This window comes from Lithobates pipiens, unplaced genomic scaffold (genome assembly GCF_037356315.1).
Source record: "Lithobates pipiens isolate NorthernLeopardFrog02 unplaced genomic scaffold, aLitPip1_a1.2 Scaffold_18, whole genome shotgun sequence".
Taxonomy (NCBI): Eukaryota; Metazoa; Chordata; class Amphibia; order Anura; family Ranidae; genus Lithobates; species Lithobates pipiens.
Genome location: NW_027507758.1, coordinates 603,720,430 through 603,741,666, shown reverse-complemented (window position 1 = coordinate 603,741,666; position 21,237 = coordinate 603,720,430). Strand labels below are relative to the sequence as shown.

The 21,237-nt window shown below is 44.4% G+C and overlaps 1 protein-coding gene and 1 long non-coding RNA gene across 2 annotated transcripts in view; one reads left to right on the top strand and one right to left on the bottom strand.

The window, feature by feature from the left end:
• Nucleotides 1–445: 445 nt before the first annotated feature.
• On the bottom strand, nucleotides 446–4,175 carry LOC143989208 (uncharacterized). The gene is made up of 2 exons (XR_013277005.1): nucleotides 4,131–4,175; nucleotides 446–743 (listed from the first exon to the last, which is right to left on the bottom strand). It is a non-coding gene; the product is annotated as an uncharacterized LOC143989208 (long non-coding RNA).
• Nucleotides 4,176–4,261: 86 nt separating this feature from the next.
• ELP3 (elongator acetyltransferase complex subunit 3) overlaps nucleotides 4,262–21,237 on the top strand; it is a 200,674-nt gene continuing 183,698 nt past the window's right edge. The window contains exons 1-2 of the mRNA XM_077489256.1: nucleotides 4,262–4,389; nucleotides 15,016–15,115. Of these exons, the coding sequence (XP_077345382.1) occupies nucleotides 4,365–4,389; nucleotides 15,016–15,115 (125 nt within the window). The 5' untranslated portion in view covers nucleotides 4,262–4,364. The remainder of the gene's footprint in view (nucleotides 4,390–15,015; nucleotides 15,116–21,237) is intronic.

Sequence of the window (21,237 nt, the reverse complement as noted above, 5' to 3'; positions counted from 1 at the left end):
AAACTCTAAGGCCAGGTTCACACTATAGCGATGCGGGAACGCCGCGAATCCGCAGCGTTTTCCCGCATCGCATGACTCCCGCCGGCAGTTCACACTGCCCTATGCGGACGGCTGGGAGTGTCAATGATATGTTAATGACACCCCCAGATCCGTCCGCATATTGCAGTGCGATCTGCACACTCGCACAGGAATCGGATCGCATGGTGTGAACACCCATGCGATCCGATTCTGTTGCGGACCAAAAAAAGGGTCCCGTGCGAGTTTGCCGCGGGAGCGATGCGAATTCAGCCATACTATCTGTATGGCTGAACTCGCATCGCTACGGAGATCGGATGTGATTTGCACTGCAGTGCGGTGCGAATCACATCCGGATCTCCCCCCGCAGCAGTGTGAACCCAGCCTAAAACTCTACAGACGATACCCCATAATTACAAAGTGAAAGAAGTTTTTTTGAAATCTTTGCAAATTTATTAAAAATAAAAAAAATCCCCATGTATATAAGTATTCACAGCCTTTGCCATGACACTCAAAATTGAGCTCAGGTGCCTCCTGTTTCCACTGATCATCCTTGAGATGTTTCTACAACTTGATTGGAGTCCATCTGGTAAATACAGCCGATTGGACATCAGATGGAAGTCGGACATGAAATTGCGGAGCAAAGTCAGATCCACAGTCCTACGAATGTCGCGTCGTACCAGTGTGAACGTGTCCTGAGATGTTTCTACAACTTGATTGGAGTTCACCTGTGGAAAATTCAGTTTATTGGACATGATTTGGAAAGGCACACACCTCACCTGTAACAACGTTGGGGGGGTGTGTAGTATACAGTGTAACAATATCAGGGGGAGGGGTCAGTATAATATACAATGTAACAATGTGGGGGTCTCGGTATTACCTTGCTGGCAGAGATCTCGGGTGGTGAGACGGCACAGGAGCTCCTTCGTTTCTATAGCAACCAGCTCGCGTGGTCCTCCTGCCAATCAACCGGAGGCGGATCCCCTTTCCCACGCCCCCTTTCCTCGCAAAGGTTACCACGGTAACGGCGACTTGCGCTACCCATTGGACAGAGACCGCCGCGGCAAGGGCGTGGTTTGCGTCTGTATATTGAATGAGCGGGCGGGGTATCCAAGATGGGTGGGGCCCTCTGGGTGTGTTTGTACCGTGAAAGAGGCATGGTCAGTAATTTTCACTGGTAGCACGGGGGGTGGGCGTGGAATCTCAGTGGGAGGTTCCTTCGGTCTGCAGGAGGAGGGAATGCTCTTTTGACAGCTTGGGCGTGGTTTCTCCCCTGTCTGTGGACCAGAAGAGGGCGTGGATAGTTGGCGCTTTGATGGGATGAGACGTGGTGATGAGGAACGAAGAGGCGTGTTTTGTCTCGGAGGGGCGTGTCCTGTGTGTGAGCGCCCCCAGCAGAGAGAGCGGAGAGCTCAGAGCGAACACTTCTCCCAGAGAGGAGGTGAGTGACGGCGAGAGATCATCACATAGACCTATAGCCGTACTGTACATAGAGATCATCACACAGCATTATTATCGTGATCATTGCCTAGAATGTGCTGGAGAATTCTCACGATTGGGTATTGTGATTGTATGACAATTGTACTGTGTGGGGGTTATTATTGTGGTGTTACTATCTATGATATGATGACTATATTGTACTAAACCCGGGATCATATCATATGTATGCATGATATTATTATTATTATTATATGGTCTATTATTATGATTAAATTGCTGTGTAGTGTGTTTGGTTTCTTTTTTTTATTTTTTATGCAGTAGTATTATGATGTCATTACTATATATGGTACTAAATCCTGTATATTGTGGTGTATTAGTCGTCATGATGGTGTTATATGGTATTGCTATATGTTGTGTTATTTTGATGGCATTATTGTATGGTGTGGTGTTATGGTTGTTGTAGTCTATGGTGTAGTATTAGGATTTCTATTGTGTAGTAGTGTGGTTACATGATGTGCTGTGTATTATGTGTGTCTGACAGGGTAGGGGTGCAGAATTATGGTTGTGTTACTATATGGTGTATTATGATTGTGTAGTATAATATTATTATTACTTTATTATTATTATTAATACTATTTCATATATTATTCAGTACTGTGGTTGCAGTGTGTGTCGTAGTATTATGATGGTGTTATCACATTCTGACTAATGCTTGTTTTTGATGGTGTAGTATCAATTTTCATGGGGGGAATAGTTAAGAGTTGTATGCTGTGTTTATGATTGTATTATTGTATACTGTGTTATTAGGATTGTAGTGTGCTAGGTTGTATTATTAGAATTGTAGTACTGTTTGCCATAGCAGTGGTGTTGCATTACTATATGGTGTAGTGTTATGACAGTATTACTATTGCATGCTGTGTGTGTGCTATGTTTTACTGTGTACGGTACAGTTGCATTGTTTATATGTTGTAGTAATATGATCTGCAATACCCCAATACTCTAGCAATACCCCAATACTCTAGCGATACTCTGCGATACCCTGCCAATACTCTGCGATACCCTGCCAATACTCAGCAATACGCTGCCTGCCAATACTCAGCAATACCCTGCCTGCCAATACTCTGCGATACTCAGCCGTGCCCTGCGATACTCAGCCGTGCCCAGCCATACTCAGCTATGCTCAGCCGCACCCAGCCATACTCAGCCAATATTACAGTGGGGGAGATTGTGGATATTACAGTGGGGACTATATCAATAATATTATCATTAATTACTAAAATAAATATAATAATAAGTAATATTACTATTATTAACCACTTGCCTACTGGGCACTTAAACACCCTTCCTGCCCAGACCAATTTTCAGCTTTCGGTGCTCTCACACTTTGAATGACAATTACTCAGTCATGCAACACTGTACCCAAATGAATTTTTTGTACTTTTTTCCCCACAAATAGAGCTTTCTTTTGGTGGTATTTGATCACCTCTGGGGTTTTTATTTTTTGCGCTATAAATGAAAAAAGACCGAAAATTTTGAAAAAAACGCATATTTCTTTGTTTCTGTGACAAAATTATGCAAATTATTAATTTTTCGTCATAAATTTTGGCCACAATTTATACTGCTACATATCTTTGGTAAAAATAACCCAAATGAGTGGATATTATTTGGCCTTTGTGAAAGTTAGAGAGTCTATAAGCTGTGGTGCGAATCGCACAAAATTGATCACATCTGATGTACTGGTGGCCTATCTCGCTTCTTGTGACCCGAACAAGTCAGGAAAGTACAAATACCCCCCAAATGACCCCTTTTTGGAAAGTAGACATTCCAAGGTATTTAGTAAGAGGCATGGTGAGCTTTTTGATGTCATTTTTTCCCACAATTCTTAGCAAAATTAAGATTTTTTTTTTCCACAAAATTGTCATTGTAATAGGTTATTTATCTCACATGGCATGTGTATACCACAAATTACACCCCCAAAAACATTTTTGCTACTCCTCCTGAGTATTAAGATACCACATGTGTGGGACTTTTTCACAGCCTGGCCACATAGAGACCCAACATGCAGGGAGCGCCATCATGTGTTCTAGGAGCATAAATTACACATCTAAATTGTTGACTACCTATTACACTTTTGAAGGCCCTGGAGCACCAGGACAATGACACGTGGCACTGATGACAGGTGGCACTGATACGTGGCACTGATGACAGATGGCACTAATATGTGACACTGATGACAGATGGCCTTATTCGTGGCACTGATGACAGATGGCACTAATACGTAGCAATGATGACAGGTGGCACTAATACGACTCGTGACACTGATGACAGATGGCACTGATAAGTGGCATTGATGACACGTGACACTGACAGATGGCACTAATATGTGGCACTGATGACAGATGGCACTATGTGGCACTGATGACAGATGGCACTTATACGTGGCGCTGATGACAGATGGCACTGACAACAGGTGGCACTGGGGACAGATAGCACTAACAGGTGGCACTGGGGACAGATAGCACTAACAGGTGTCACTGGGGGCAGATAGCACTAACAGGTGGCACTGGGGGCAGATAGCACTAACAGGTGGCAGGTAGCTCTGGGGAGGATGTCACTGGGCGAGGATGTCACTGGGGCGGGTGGCACTTATTTTTCCTTTTTTTTTTTTAACTTACGGCCGCTGCAGCCGTTGGTCTCTCCCTTCTCACACGCTGTCTGTGTGAGGAGGGAGAGCGGCGCTGAGAGATGATCTCATATGTTTACATATGAGATCATCTCACATTGGACACGCCGATCACGCTGTAAACGGCCGCTGTGATTGGCCTAGCGTGCCCCGCCTCTCAGGCCGTAGCTCTGCTTTGGGATTGGTCCTCTCTCGCCTCTCCGTTCTCACGCTGTGTTAGTGGAAGATGAAGCCACCGCGGAAGAAGCATGGTGAGCTCTGTGTGCGCTGCATACACACTGACCGACGGGGCATGCTGGGACTTGTAGTCCTATGGGGGACCCCGGGAGGGAATAGGAGGCAATACAGAGGAGAGAGCCCACCCCGTCCACACTGCGACCAATCACCTGTGTGCTTACAGCTGGCAGCTCATTGGTGTCACCATTGCCATTGGTACTGCGGTCAAGCCAGCCGTGGTTCGCAAATGCACGGTCTAGCCAGCCGGCAAAAAAAAAAAAGGTGCGTGCGCCTATTACGATGAGAACGGCAGTGACAAAACACAGCCCGCCCCGAGGCCAGTCGGCACAACCCCTTCACGGCTCAGATAGGTCTCTACAGCGGCTGTGACAGCCGAGCACAGTGAAGCCGCCTCCCCCCTCCCCCTGCATGCAGGTCCCGGGTGTGCAGACTGGCTCGGATGCGAAGCCATTACCTTGGGCTCTCCGTGTGTGTTCTGAACGGGGGCTGTATTCTGTTAGGGGGTCTGTGCACTGTAGGGAGGTTGTGTACTGGGGAGGGTCTGCACTATGGGGGGGTCTACACTGTAGTGAGGGGTCTGCACTATGGGGGGGGGGTCTACACTGTAGTGAGGGGTCTGCACTATGGGGGGGGGGGGGGGGTCTACACTGTAGTGAGGGGTCTGCACTATGGGGGGGGGGTCTACACTGTAGTGAGGGGTCTGCACTATGGGGGGGGGGGGTCTACACTGTAGTGAGGGGTCTGCACTATGGGGGGGGGGGTCTACACTGTAGTGAGGGGTCTGCACTATGGGGGGGGGGGTCTACACTGTAGTGAGGGGTCTGCACTATGGGGGGGGGGGGGGGTCTACACTGTAGTGAGGGGTCTGCACTATGGGGGGGGGGGTCTACACTGTAGTGAGGGGTCTGCACTATGGGGGGGGGTCTACACTGTAGTGAGGGGTCTGCACTATGGGGGGGGGGTCTGCACTGGTGGTCTACAGAGTGGGGGTCTGCACCGTAGTGGGGGGTCTGCACTGTAGGGGTTTGCACTATGGGGGGGGGGGATCTGCACTGTAGTGGGAGGGTCTGCCCTGTAGGGGGTCTGTGTAAAATGCAGGTAGTCCAGAACTGTAAGGGGGGTCCAGAGGTGCAGCAGGGAGCTGTGTAACGTAAAGGTGTCCAGAGTTGGAGTGTAATGTAAAGGGGTCCAGAGGTGTAGGCCGCTGTGTAATGTAAAGGGGTCCAGAGGTGTAGGCCGCTGTGTAATGTAAAGGGGTCCAGAGGTGTAGGCCGCTGTGTAATGTAAAGGGGTCCAGAGGTGTAGGCCGCTGTGTAATGTAAAGGGGTCCAGAGGTGTAGGCCGCTGTGTAATGTAAAGGGGTCCAGAGGTGTAGGCCGCTGTGTAATGTAAAGGGGTCCAGGGGTCCAGAGGTGCAGGGTGCCGTGTAATGTAAAGGGGTCCAGAGGTACAAGAGCTGTGTAATGTAAAGGGGTCCAGAGTGCCGTGTAATGTGAAGGGGGTCCAGAGGTGCAGGGTGCCGTGTAATGTGAAGGGGGTCCAGAGGTGCAGGGTGCCATATAATGTGAAGGGGTCCAGAGTGCTGTATAATGTAAAGGGGTCCAGAGGTGCAGGGTGCTGTGTAATGTAAAGGGGTCCAGAGGTGCAGTTGTGGAGAGGGTGTACACAGTAGTGACAAAAAGATATTGAATGATGCATGGGGGCACAATGTGATGTTTTTACATTTCAAGGTGGGGGGTGTCAGATATAGGATCCGCCCCGGGTGCCAAATGCTCTAGGTACACCCCTGCGGTAATTTCAGTAACAGCAGAGAGAGAACTCGCTTTCAGAGTGCTTGAATTGCTCATATCTGTCTGTCTGTCTGTCTTTATTTCTCTCTCTCTCTCTCTAGAATTCTTAATTATTCTTATTATTTCTCTCCCGCTCTCTTGCTTTCATTCTTTATTTTTTTTCTTCTGTTTCTTTCTTTTTTTCTCTCTCTTTCAATCTTTATCTCTCTTTCATCGTTTTATGAAAACGTTTACAGCACAAGCGTTTATTTTTTTTTATTATCTTTCTCTTTTCTATCTTTATCCTTTTTTTAACCACTTCCTTACTGGGCACTTAAAGAGGAAGTAAACCCTGATGGGTTTACTTCCTCTTTTTTTCCCTGCAAAGGTAAAGCATAATGGACTACTATGCATCGCATAGTAGCTCATTATGTGTCACTTACCTGACACAGGAGCCAGCGAAGTCGCCGCTGATCCCTGTAGTCCGCCGCATCCATCTTGCTGGTGGCGTCTCGCAGCTCCGACCAATGACAGCGGCGAAGCCGCGATGACGTCACTCCCGCGCATGCGCACGGGAGTCGCGTCTCGCAGCTCCGCCGCTGCCATTCGGCGAAGCCGCGATGACGTCACTCCCGCGCATGCGCATGGGAGTCGACAAATTAGGCAAATCCATTCTTGGACTTGCCGCATTTAGTGTGCCTGCACGCCGCTGTCTACGGCGCATGCGCCGTAGACAGCGGTGCCCATTTTCGGGCAAATATCTCCTAAACCATATAGGTTTAGGAGATATTGCTTGGACCTACAGGTAAGCCTTAATCTAGGCTTACCTGTAGGTCAAAGTGGTTTGAAGGGGTTTACTTCCTCTTTAACCCCTTGCCGCCGAGCGTACGCAGATGTGAGATTTTCAGAGCGAGAGCAATAATTCTAGCACTAGACCTCTGTAACTCTAACCTGGTAACCGGAATTTTTTTTTACAGCGTTACCTATTGAGATTTTTAGGTACCGTAGTTTGTCGTCATTCCACAAGTGCGTGCAATTATAAACTGTGACATGTTTGGTATCTATTTACTCGGCATAACATTATCTTTCATATTATGCAAAAAAATTGGGCTAATTTTATTGTTTAGTTTTTTTGAAATTCATGAAAGTGTCACTTTTCCCAAAAAGTTGCGTTTAAAACACCGCTGTGCAAATACCGCGTGACATAAAATATTGCAACAATCGCCGTTTTATTCTCTAGAGTCTCTTCTAAAAAAAAAAAAAAAAAAAAAAAAAAATATATATATATATATATATATATATATATATATATATATATATATATATATATATATATATATATATATATATATATATATATATATATATGTATATGTGTGTGTGTATATATGTGTATATATATGTATGTTTGGGGGGTTCTAAGTAATTTTCTAGCAAAAAATATGGATTTTAACTTGTACACACCAAATGCCAAAAATAGGCTTAGTCATGAAAGGGTTAAACTTCCCTCCTGCCCAGACCAATTTTCAGCTTTCAGTGGTGACACACTTTGAATGACAATTGCGCGGTCATACAACACTGTACTCAAATGAAATTTTAGCATTTTTTTTTTCCACACAAATAGAACTTTCTTTTTGTGGTATTTAATCACAGCTGGGTTTTTTTTTGTTTTTTTTTGCTCAAACAAACAAACAAAAAAAAAGGAAAATTTTGAAAAAAATAAAGAAATAATGTTTCATAGTTTTAAAATTCATAGTTATAAAATTTTGCTAACGGGTAATTTTTCTCCTTCATTGATATGCGCTTATGAGACGGCACTGATGGGCACTGATAGGTTACACTGATGGGCACTGGCAGGTGATACTTATGAGCACTGGTAGTGGACACCGATAGGTGGCACTGTGGGCTCTGATGGGTGGCACTGATGGATGGTGCTCGTGGTCACTGGTAGGCAGCACTGTTGTGCAATGACAGTTGGCACAGAAGAGCATTCACTTGGCTGATCACAGAGTGCGCCCTGCAGGGGGCGCGCAGGCCGCTCGAGCACGTGAGGACGTCCTGGGGCGCTCTCCCGGCAGTTCAGGTCTGCACTGTAGCCGTCTTTCGGCTATAGCACGGGTCTGTAGAGGTTAAAACTCACATTGTCTTTGACTAATGTTTTTTCTTTATAGGTCACATCTCAATACATTGTTTTATGTAAATGTTTACAGCACAAGCAGACAAAATGAAGTGTCTCTTTCTAAATACATTTACTGCATTTGTTTTTGGTTATCTTGTATTCAGTGTCCCATACATTATACACACCCCATGTGATATAGGACATTTTCGACTCCAGAGGCCCTTAAAGACCTCATTTTAAATTATTTAGAAAAAGAATGATCAGTTACAGGACGTCCCATACACTATGCACAACTTATTTGAGACCATTTTAATGTAGCATTTTGGAGATATGTCACATTATTCGACTTTTTGAAGGTCTATAACGACCTAATTTCTAATAAGTAGAAATAAATAAAGGTCAATTCTACTACAGGATGTCCCATACCCTATACACACCTCATTTGAAACCATTTTTGGAGATATGTCACATTATTTGACTTTGGAGGCCTATAATGACCTCAATTTTAATAAGTAAAAAAAAAAGAATGGTCAGTTCTGATACAGGAAGTCCCATACACTAAGCACACCTCATTTGAAAACATTATTTCCATTTTTTTTTTTGTTTGTTTAGCAAAAAAAAAAAAAAACTGTAATTAAATACCACAAGAAAGCTCTATTTGTGTGAAAAAATGATAAAAATTTCATTTGAGTACAGTGTTGTATTACCGCGCAATTGTCATTCAAAGTGCGTCACCACTGAAAGCTGAAAATTGGTCTGGGCAGGAGGGGGGTTTAACCACTTGACCACTGGGCACTTAAACACCCTTAATAACCAGACCAATTTTCAGCTTTCGGTGCTCTCACATTTTAAATGACAATTACTCAGTCATGCAACACTGTACCCACATGAAATTTTTGTCCTTTTTTCACACAAATAGAGCTTTCTTTTGGTGGTATTTAATCATCGCTGGGTTTTTTATTTTTTATGCTATAAAAGAAAAAAGACGGAAAATTCTGTAAAAAAAAAAAGAAATTAACTTTTCTTTGTTTCTGTTATAAAATTTAGCAGATTAGTAATTTTTCTTCATAAATTGTGGCCAAAATTTATACTAATACATATCTTTGGTAAAAATAAGTACAAATCGGTGGATATTATTTGGTCTGTGTGAAAGTTTTATAGAGTCCACAAGCTATGGTGCCAATATCTAAAAAAAATTGATCACACCTGATGTACTGAGGGCCTATCTCATTTCTTGAGACCCTAACATGCCAGAAAAGTACAAATACCCCCCCCCCCCCCCCCCAAATGACCCTTTTTTTGGAAAGAAGACATTCCAATGAGGCATGATGAGTTTTTTGAAGTTGTAATTTTTTCCCACAATTCTTTTCAAAATCAAGATTTTTTTTTTTTCCACAAAATTGTCATATTATCAGGTTATTTCTCACACACAGCATATGCATACCACAAATTACACCCCAAAACACATTCTGCTATTACTCCCGAGTACGGTGATACCACGTGTGTGAGACTTTTACACAGCGTGGCCACATACAGAGGCCTAACATGCAGGGAGCGCCATCAGGCGTTCTGGAGCACCCAGGCCAATTCTGCCATTTCTCTCCTACATGTAAAAATCATAATTTATTTACTAGAAAATTACATAGAATCCCAAAACATATATTTTTTTAGCAAAGACCCTAGAGAATACAATGGTGGTCGTTGCAACTTTTTATCTCGCATGGTATTTGCACAGCAATTTTTCTAACATATTTTTTTTTGAAAAAAAAAAACAGTTTTGTGCTTTAAAAAAAATAAAACAGTAAAGTTAGCCCAATGTTTTTACATAATGTGGAAGATGAAGTTACGCCGAGTAAATAGATACCTAACATGTTACCCTTCAAAATTGCACACGTTCATGGAATGGCGCCAAATGTCCTCACAGGCGATGCTTTACATTTTTTTACTGGTTACATGTTTTGAGTTAAATATCCCTTGTAATAGGAATATGACATGACAGGTCCTCTTTACAGTGAGATATGGGGTCAATAAGACCCCACATCTCACCTCTAGGCTGGGAAGCCTGAAATAAAACAAAAAATATCGATTCTGGCTTTGATCATATTGGCAAGTCGGTAGAAGCACCAGGGGGCGGCGGGGAGAGAGTCCCCTCTCACCTCCTGTAAGAACGATCAAGCAGCGGAACAGCCGCAATGCTCATTCTTATGGTGTAGGGAATCGCCGGCTGAAAAATCTGATATCTGAATGATGCCTGTAGCTACACCCATCATTCAGATATCCCCGCACAAAGTCAAGGACGTCATATGACGGCCGGCGGGAAGTGGTTAAAATGCATTTTTTTTTTTTAGTTGTCCATTTATACAATATTTCTAACACATAGCAAAAATGACTCCCCAAAATAGATTCTCCTACTCCTCCTGAGTACGGCGATGCCACATGTGTGAGACTTCCACAGCCTGGCAACATACAGAGGGCGAGTACAGCCGAGCATGGCTGAGTGCGGCCGAGTATTGCAGGGTACCACCGAGTATTGCAGGGTACCACCGAGTATGGCCGAGTATTGCAGGGTACCACCGAGTATGGCCGAGTATTGCAGGGTACCACCGAGTATGGCCGAGTATTGCAGGGTACCACCGAGTATTGCTGGGTATGGCAATTTTATGGCAGGGTATTACAGGCTATTGCAGATTATTGCTGGGTATTGCAGAGTATTGTCAGGGAATTGAGGGGTTAATTGTTGGTGCGCAGCACTGTGGGCACTGCAGATCCAGCCAACAGCGCTGCTGACGCCGATCTGTCCCCCTCCGCTGTACCGATCGGTACAGAGAGGGGAAGGAGGAACCGGCGTCATAACAGGTTTGTTTACAAGTGATCGCTCCGTCATTTGACGGAGCGATCACATGGTAAACGGCCGCTATGAGCACTCCCCACAGGACGCTCTCCCCACAGGACCCGGCAGTCACGGATGCTCTCGAGTGCGCCCCCAAGGGATCGCGTGAGAGTGGAACTCTGGGAGGACGTCATATGACGGCCTCCCAGAGTTGAGAAACCGCCCTGTAGCCATCATTCGGCTATGGGCCGGTTGTTAAGTGGTTAAGTGCCCAGTAACGAAGTGGTTAAAAAAGGATAAAGATAGAAAAGTGAAAGATAATTAAAAAAAATAAACGCTTGTGCTGTAAACGTTTTCATAAAACAATGAAAGAGATAAATAAAGATTGAAAGAGAGAGAGAGAGAAAAAGAAAGAAACAGAAGAAAAAAATAAAGAATGAAAGCAAGAGAGCGGGAGAGAAATAATAAGAATAATTAAGAATTCAAGAGAGAGAGAAATAAAGACAGACAGACAGGGGCAACTCAAGCACTCTGAAAGCGAGTTATCTCTCTGCTGTTACTGAAATTACCGCAGGGGTGTACCTAGAGCATTTGGCACCCGGGGCGGATCCTATATACCCCCCACCTTGAAATGTAAAAACATCACATTGTGCCCCCATGCATCCTTTAATATCTTTTTGTCACTACTGTGTACACCCTCTCCACAACTGCACCTCTGGACCCCTTTACATTACATAGCACCCTGCACCTCTGGACCCCTTTACATTACACAGCCCTTGTACCTTTGGACCCCTTAACATTATATGGCACTCTGGACCCCTTCACATTACACAGCAGCCTACACCTCTGGACCTCTTTACATTACACAGCCCCTGTACCTCTGGACCTCTTTACATTACACAGCCCTTGTACTTCTGGACCCCTTTACATTACACAGCACCTCTGGACCCCTTTACATTACACAGCCCTTGTACCTCTGATCCTCTTTATATTACACAGCACCCTGCACCTCTGGACCCCTTTAAGTTGCACAGCTTCCTGCTGCACCTCTGGACCCCTTTACAGACACCCCCTAACAGTTCTGGACTCCCTGCATGTTACACAGACCCCCTACAGTGTAGACCCCCCCATAGTGCAGACCCCTCACTACAGTGCAGACCCCCCCCCCCCCCAGTACACAACCTCCCTACAGTGCACAGACCCCCCTAACACAATACAGCCCCCGTTCAGAACACACACGGAGAGCCCAAGGTAATGGCTTCGCATCCAAGCCAGTCTGCACACCCCGGGCCCGGCACAACGATTCTGCATGCAGGGGGAGGGGGGAGGGGGGAGGAGGCTTCACTGTGCTCTGCTGTCACAGCCGCTGTAGACTCATCTGAGCCGTGAAGGGGTTGTGCCGACTGGCCTCGCAGCCCCACCCCCCTAAACTCGGGGCGGGCTGTGTTTTTTGTCACTACCGTACTCATCGTAATATGCGCTCACACTTTTTTTTTTTTGGCGGCTGGCTAGACCGTGCATTTGCAAACCACAGCTGGCTTGAACGCAGTTCACCATTGCCATTGGTCAGAGGGCTCATTCGCACCTGATACCACACCTTCCATTAGGTTAGTGCCACCCCATTCCCAGCACACTGATGTTGTGCTGCACTGCTCTAAATGTCTTATATTTGGTATGCTGTGGTCATTGGGTGGACCAATCGAATGAACAGCTGGTGTCTATAATTTGGTGGCTGTGGCCTCTTCCTCTCAGCTCAGCTTTTATCTCCTCTCCATTGTCCCTGATTTAGTGTTAGTGGCCTCTTCTTCCTCTCAGCTTGGACCCCCGACTTAATTGTCTCTGATTAGTGGTGGTGCCCTCTTCCTCTCAGCTTGGGCCTTCATCTCCTCTTCATTAACTTTGATTAGTGGTGGTGGCTTCTTCCCCCTCATCTTGGATCTCCATCATCTCTGATTAGTGGCGGTGGCCTCTTCCTCTCATCTTGGGCCTCCATTGTCTCTGCTTAGTGGTGGTGGCCTCTTCCTCTTAGCTCAGCCTCCATCTTCTCCCCATTGTCTCTGGTGATGGTGGCCTTTTCCCCTCAGCTTGGGCATCCATTGTCCCTGCTAGTGGTGGTTTCCTCTTCCTTTTTACCTTGCGTCTTCATTGGCTCGGTTTACTTGTGCTGTCCTTTTTCTCTCAGCTCGGGTCACCATCTTCTCTCTATTTTTCACTAATTATTGGTAGTGGCCTTCACCTTCCACCATTGTCCCTGTATTGGTGGCCTATTCCTCTTAGCTTGGACCTCCTATCCCCTCACAATTTTTTCTGATTAGTTATGGTGGCTTCTCTCTCTCTCAGTTTGGACCTCCATCTTCTCCCCATTGTCTGATTAGTGGTGGTGGCATCTTCCCCTCATTTTGGGCTTCCATCTTCTCTCCATTTTCTCTGATTAGTGATGGTGTCCTCTTCATTATCTTTGATTAGTGGTGGTGGCGTCTTCCCCCTCATCTTGGGCCTCCTTTGTCTCTGATTAGTGGTGGTAGCCTCTTCCTCTCATCTTGGGTCTCCATCACCTCTGATTAGTGGTGGTGGCCACTTCCTCTTAGCTCAGCCTCCATCTTCTCTCCATTGTCTCTGATTGGCGATGGTGGCCTTTTACCCTGAGCTTGGGCCTCTATGTTCTCTCCATTGTCTATGATTAGTGGTGGTGCCTCTTTCTCTCACTTTGGACTTCCATCTTCTCTCCATTTTTCTCTGATTTGTGATGGTGTCCTCTTCCTCTCAGCTTCGTCCCTCTTCATTGTCGCCGACTATGGGTTTTGGCCTCCATCCCCTTTCCATTGTTTCTCATTAGTGATAAGTCTCTTCCTCTCATCTTGGGCCTCCATTGTCTCTGCTTAGTGGTGGTGGCCTCTTCCTCTTAGCTCAGCCTCCATCTTCTCTCCATTGTCTCTGGCGATGGTGGCCTTTTCCCCTCAGCTTGGGCATCCATTGTCCCCGCTAGTGGTGGTTGCCTCTTCCTTTTTAGCTTGCTTCTTCATTGGCTCTGTTTACTTGTGCTGTCCTTTTTCTCTCAGTTCGGGCCACCATCTTCTCTCTATTTGTCTCTAATTATTGGTAGTAGCCTTCACCTTCTATCCATTGTCCCTGTATTGGTGGCCTGTTCCACTTCACTTGGACCTCCTATCCCTGCACCATTTTTTCTGATTAGTAATGGTGGCTTCTCTCTCTCAGCTTGGACCTCCATCTCCCCTCCATTGTCTCTGATTAGTGGTGTTGGCCTCTTCCTCTCAACTTGGACCTCCATCTTCTCTCTGTTGTCCCTGATTAGTGATGGTGGCCTCTTTCTCTCAGATTGGACCTCCTATCTTCTCTCCATTGTCTCTGGTTAGTGGCATTGGCCTCTATCTCCTCCCCGCTCTTCCTGGTTAGTATTGGTGAATTCTTCCTTTCAGCCTGGGCCTCTATTTTTCTCTCTGTCGTCACTGAGTAGTGGTGGCGGCAGCAGCTGCCCCTTCCTCCCTGCGTGTGCCTCCATCTCCTCTCCATTGTCTCTGATTAGTGGTAGGGACCTGTTTCCTTCAGCCTGGGCCTCCATCTTCTCTGCATTGTCCATGATTAGCATAGGTGACCTCTTCCTCTCAGACTGGGCTTCTGTCTCCTCTCCATGGACTCTAATTGTGGTGGCCTCTTCCTTTTTAGCTTGGGCCTCCATCTCCTCTTCATTGATATAAACTTATAATGCCTGAAGTGTAAGTGGAATTTATGGTGCACTCCACACATGGTTTGTCCTGTAGGTGCTCAGAACCACATGAGAACAACTGCCCTCGCTGGTCTGTGGGTGGATTCTAGGTCTCATCTGTAGGTCCGTGGCTGTGTTACTTGTGTAGGATGGGCATAATCTTCTAATCTCTCATATTGCAATTTCTATCTCCTGCAGGGGAGCTCAGCAAGGCTGAGCTGATGATGAAGACCATCTCCGACATCATTAAACAGCTCGTAGAAGCTCATGAGCTAGGAAAGGACGTCAACCTCAACAAGTGAGTGTTACTTGGGGGCTTGTCCGGGATGGGGAAGTTTCGGCGACTGGCCTAAAGTATTTACTGAGGTGTCATTTACATAGGGGGGTGTTCAGAATTATTCATGACATTACGAGGATCTATGGCCATATGGTCAGTTTTCAAAATTACTTCCCAGTAAGGGGTTTCTTTTTTACATAAAGTGTCCCTGCTGCCAGGGTGGTGCAAATTCTGCGACAAAAATGATACCTTTTTGTGGCTGGTTCACAACCGCATACATTGCATTGGGGTGCGGTGCAGTGGTACGGGCTTAACCAGGTTAAAACAGGCAGTGAGAAAGCAACCTCACACCTCACCAGCCGCCTTTCAAATGTCCTCTGAAAAGTGATCCAGTATGGATTGCTCTTCACCAGTGGAAACAAGCTCTTAATATCAAGTAACTTTTGATCTTAAGTTCACATTTATAAACTTGTTCTTCTGTGGATCATTGCACTTTAATGCTCATATGCAAGCGAATAATAATAAAAAAAACAAAAGATCATAGAAAAAAAAAGAAAGAGAAAAGGTATGGACAAGACAAATAAATATAGATAATGTGAAAGAAATAAACCAGACCATATACAGTGCCTTGAAAAAGTATTCATACCCCTTGAAATGTTGGACATTTTGTCATGTTACAACCAACCAAACGTATTTTATTGGGATTTTATGTGATAGACCAACACAAAGTGACACATAATTGTGACGTGGAAGGAAAATGATAAATGGTTTTCAACATTTTTTTCATGTGAAAAGTGTGGTGTACATTTTGTATGGCACCCCCCTGAGTTAATACTTTGTAGAACCTCCTTTCACTGCAATTACAGCTGCAAATATTTTTGGGGATGTCTCTACCAGCTTTGCACATCTAGAGAGTGACATTTCTGCTCATTCTTCTTTGCAGAATATCTCAAGTTCTGTCAGATTGGATGGAGAGCGTCTGTGAACAGCAATTTTCAAGTCTTGCCACAGATTCTCAATTGGATTTAGGTCTAGACTTTGACTGGGCCATTCTAACACATGAATATACTTTGATCTAAGCCATTCCATTGTAGCTCTGGCTGTATATTTAGGGTCGTTGTCCTGCTGGAAGGTGAACCTCCGCCCCAGTCTCAAGTCTTTTGCAGACTCTTACATGTTTTCTTCTAAGATTGTCCTGTATTTGGCTCCATCCATCTTCCCATCAACTCTGACCAGCTTTCCTGTCCCTTCTGAAGAAAATCATCCCCACATCATGATGCTGCCACCACCATGGGATGGTGTGTTCAGGGTGATGTGCAGTGTTAGTTTTCTGTCACACACAGTGTTTTTCCTTTAGGCCAAAAAGTTACATTTTGGTCTCATCTGACCAGAGCACCTTCTTCTACATGTTTGCTGTGTCCCCCACATGGCTTCTCACAAACTGCAAACAGGACTTCTTATGATTTTCTTTCACCGATGTCTTTCTTCTTGCCACTCTTCCATAAAGGTCAGATTTGTGGAGAGCACGACTAATAGTTGTCCTGTGGACAGATTCTCCCACCTGAGCTGTGGATCTCTGCAGCTCCTCCAGAGTTACCATGGGCCTCTTGGCTGCTTCTCTGATGAATGCTCTCCTTGCCCGGCCTGTCAGTTTAGGTGACGGCCATGTCTTGGTAGGTTTGCAGATGTACCATACTCTTTCCATTTTCAGATGATGGATTGAACAGTGCTCCGTGAGATGTTCAAAGCTTGGGATATTTTTTTTATAACCTAACTCTGCTCCAAACTTCTCCACAACTTTATCCCTGACCTGTCTGGTGTGTTCCTTGGCCTTCATGATACTGTTTGTTCACCAAGTTTCTCTAACAAACCAATGAGGGCTTCACAGAACAGCTGTATTTATACTGAGATTAAATTACACATAGGTGGACTCTATTTACTAATTAGGTGACTTCTGAAGGCAATTGGATCCACTAGATTTTAGTTAGGGGTATCAGAGTAAAGGTGGCTGAATATGTACCCCACACTTTTCACATATTTATTTAAAAAAAAATTGCAAAACCATTTATCATTTTCCTTCCACTTCACAATTCTCACTTTTTGTTGGTCTATCACATAAAATCTCAAAAAAATAAATTTTTATACTCTTGGTTGTAACATGACAAAATGTGGAAAATTGCAAGGGGTATGAATACTTTTTTCACGGCACCGTACCTCCCATAATCCGAGTTATATAAAAACGCCAGTAGATTTAACGTTTTGCATATTTTAGCTTTTTAAATTTTTATTTTTATTTTATTATTATTATTATTTTTTTTTTTTAATCAAAACTATACTCCCATCTCGTCTTGAAATGCACTAAGTCTGGATTTTTTCCCAACCAGAAAACACCCTGCCAAAAACTGCTGATAAAAGTCTGTGTGCATGGATATATAGGATTATTACTCTCCTCCCAATCATCATCATCATCATCATCATCATCATCCTCATTCATATATTTAACCACTCTGCCCGCCATATAGCAAAATGACGGTGGCAAAGTGGTTTTAATATCCAGACCGGTCATATGACGTGATCAGGATAATAATCAGGGGCGCGCTTCGCGACGATCGTTGTTGCGGTGTGTCAGTCTGACACCCCACAACTACGATCTCAGTAAAGAGTATCTGACGGAGACTCTTTACCATGTGATCAGCCGTGTCCAATCACGGCTGATCACAGTGTAAATAGGAAGAGCCGGTAATCGGCTTTTCCTCACTCGCGTCTGTCACACGAGTAGAGGAGAGCCGATCGGCTGCTCATCTGACAGTCGATTATCAGCACAGCCCCCCCAAGGATGCCCACACTGGACCACTAGAGACGCCACCAGACCACCAGGGATGCCCAGCACCAGGTATGCCCCCCTAGACCACCAGGGATGCCAGTCAGTGCCCATAATGAATGCCAGTCAATGCCCACAATGGGCATCACTGATTGCATTCCATTATTGTTTGGCACTGATTGGCATCCATCCCTACAATACTTTACACTACAATGCCGCCTATCCTAGCTGCCTATCAGTGCCTATCCATGCCCATTCGTGCCACCTATCCGTGCCACCTATCCATGACAATCCGTGCCACCTATCCATGACAATCCATGCCACCTTTCACTGCCTATTTGTGTCACATATCGGTGCCGCCTATCGGTGCCAATCTGTGCCGCCTTATCAGTGCCCGTCACTGCAGCCTCGTCAGTGCCCATCAGTGAAGGAGAAAACGTACTTATTTACAAAGTTTTGTTTAGCAGAAAATAAAAATCCCAGAGGCGATCAAATCCCACCAAAAGAAAGCTCTATTTGTAGGAGCAAAATGATGATAAAAATTTAGTTTGGGTACAATGTAGCATGACCGCGCAATTGTCATTCAAAGTGCGACAGCGCCGAAAGCTCAAAATTCGTCTGGGCAGAAAGGTGTATAAGTGCCCAGTATTGAAGTGGTTAAAACGTGTATACATATGTGTGTATATATGTATGTATATGTGTGTATGTGTGTGTATATATATATATATATAATTATACAAAATAGAATAATATAAATCAAATTATTAATTATTTTTTAATTTTTTAATTAACCACTTTCTGACCACCCAATAGCAGCTTTACTGCTATAGGGTGGCCGTGCTGTGCAGGATCACGTGTATGTATGTATGTGTGATCCTGCGCTTCCAGGTATCAGGTGTGAGTGTGTGCCACTGGTGGCTCACACCTTCTGTGTTTTCTACACAGCGGGTCACATAGACCCGATGTCCGCCAGCAAACACTGATCGTTCGGTACACAGGCAGAACGGCGATCTGCCTTTGTAAACAAGACAGATTGCCGTTGTCAGTAGGGAAGGCATTGATTCTGTGTTCCTGCATAGCAAGAACATGGATCCATTCTTTGCTCCAGGAAAGCATCTCCCACAATTTAGAAAAAACACTGGCTAGGCACACAGTTAACCCCTTCCCAGCCAGTGTCATTAGTACAGTGACAGTGCATATTTTTAGCACTAATCACTGTATTAGTGTCACTGGTCCCCAAAAAGTGTCAGTGTCCCAATTGTCCGCCACAATATCGCAGTCCCGATAAAAGTTGCTGATCGCCGCCATTACTAGTTATATATATAAATCTATATGTATTTATTCATTTAGGCCAATATATATTCTGCTACATATTTTTTGAGGAAAAAAATCGCAATAAGCTTATATTGATTGGTTTGAGCAAAATTTATAGTGGAGAAAAATGTAACAGAATATATAGGCCTAAATTAATAAATACATTTTTATTTTTTTGCATGCGTTTAAAGGCAGAAAGTAGAAAAAAAAATAAAAAATTATATATACAGAGCCTCAGTTCAGGAACTTTTGCATGCTAGGGTTGGAGTCTGAGCTTCCTCCATTCATAGCCAGGGTTCAGTTCTGTAACTTGCAGTTCCCATTTATAGCCAACAGGTGGCAGCATTGTACTTGCAGATTTCTGACTTGTGAAGAATTAGAAACTTTTTATCTACAGGAAGAACTCCTATTTTATTGTATTTCAGGTACTTGTATAGCGCAGTCAATTTACGCAGCTCTTTACATATACATTGTACATTCACATGAGTCCATATCCTCAAGGAGCTTACAACCTAAGGTCCCTAACACACATACATGTATATGTATGTGTTTGTGTGTGTATATGTATATGTGTGTGTGTATATATATATATATATATATATATATATATATATATATATAATTAGGGCCTATTTAGACAGGATCTGATTAACCTACCAGAATGTCTTCAGAGTGTGGAAGGAAACCGGAGTACCCGGAGGAAACCCACGCAGGCACAAGGAGAAAATGCAAACTCCAGGCAGATGGTGTTGTGGTTGGGATCCAAACCAGAGACCCTTTTTGCTGCTAGGATGCTAACCACTGTGCTGCCCGATTTTAGTTTTGTCTTAAACGAGCGGGCCATAGACGTTAGAGAACAGTCACGCGTACATGCATGACGCAACCCTTTGGATTATTCACTCCCCTGACAGGATGGCTGAGCTGGAGCCTGAACCTTAGAATTACAAAGCTGCCACAATGCAGTTTATAAGGGACATGCTTGTATGTACGTGTGTGTGTGTATGTGTGTGTGTGTGTAATATATATATATATATATATATATATATATATATATATATATATATATATATATATGATTTTGTGCAGCGCACAAATGGTTTATGTGTGTGTTTGTGGTGTATATTATATCACATTAGTACAGGTCTGAATACAGTTTTAGTGGTTGTATTTAATACAGTGCATCCGGAAAGTATTCACAGCGCTTCACTTTTTCCACATTTTATGTTACAGCCTTATTCCAAAATGAATTAAATGTATTATTTTCCTGAAAATTCTGCAGACAATACAATGACAACGTTAAAGAAGCTTTTTTGAAATCTTTGCAAATTTATAAAAAAAAAAAATCCCATGTACATAAGTATTCGGAGCCTTTGCCATGACACTCAAAATTGAGCTCAGGTGCCTCCTGTTTCCACTGATCATCCTTGAGATGTTTCTACAACTAGATTGAAGTCCACTTGTGGTTAATTCAGTTGATTGGACATGATTTGGAAAGGCACACACCTGTCTATATAAGGTCCCACAGTTAACAGTGCATGTCAGAGCACAAACCAAGTCATGAAGTCCAAGGAATAGTCTGTAGACCTCCGAGACAGGATCGTATCGAGGCACAGATCTGGGGAAGGGTACAGAAAAATGTTCTTCAACATTGAAGGTCCAAATGAGCACAGTGGCCTCCATCATCCATAAATGGAAGAAGTTTGGAGCCACCAGGGCTCTTTGTAGAGTGGGCCGCCCGACCAAACTTATCATGGGAGAAGGACCTTAGTCGGGGAGGTGACCAAGAACCACAATGGTCACTGACGGAGCTCCAGCATTTCTCTGTGGAGAGAAGATAACCTTCTAGAAGAACTACAATCTCTGCAGCACTCCACCATTCAGGCTTGTATGGTAGAGAGGCCAGATGGAAGCCACTCCTCAGTAAAAGAAACATGACAGACTGCCTGGAGTTTGCCAAAAGGCACCTGAAGATTGAACTCTTTGGCCTGAATGGCGAGCATCATGTGTG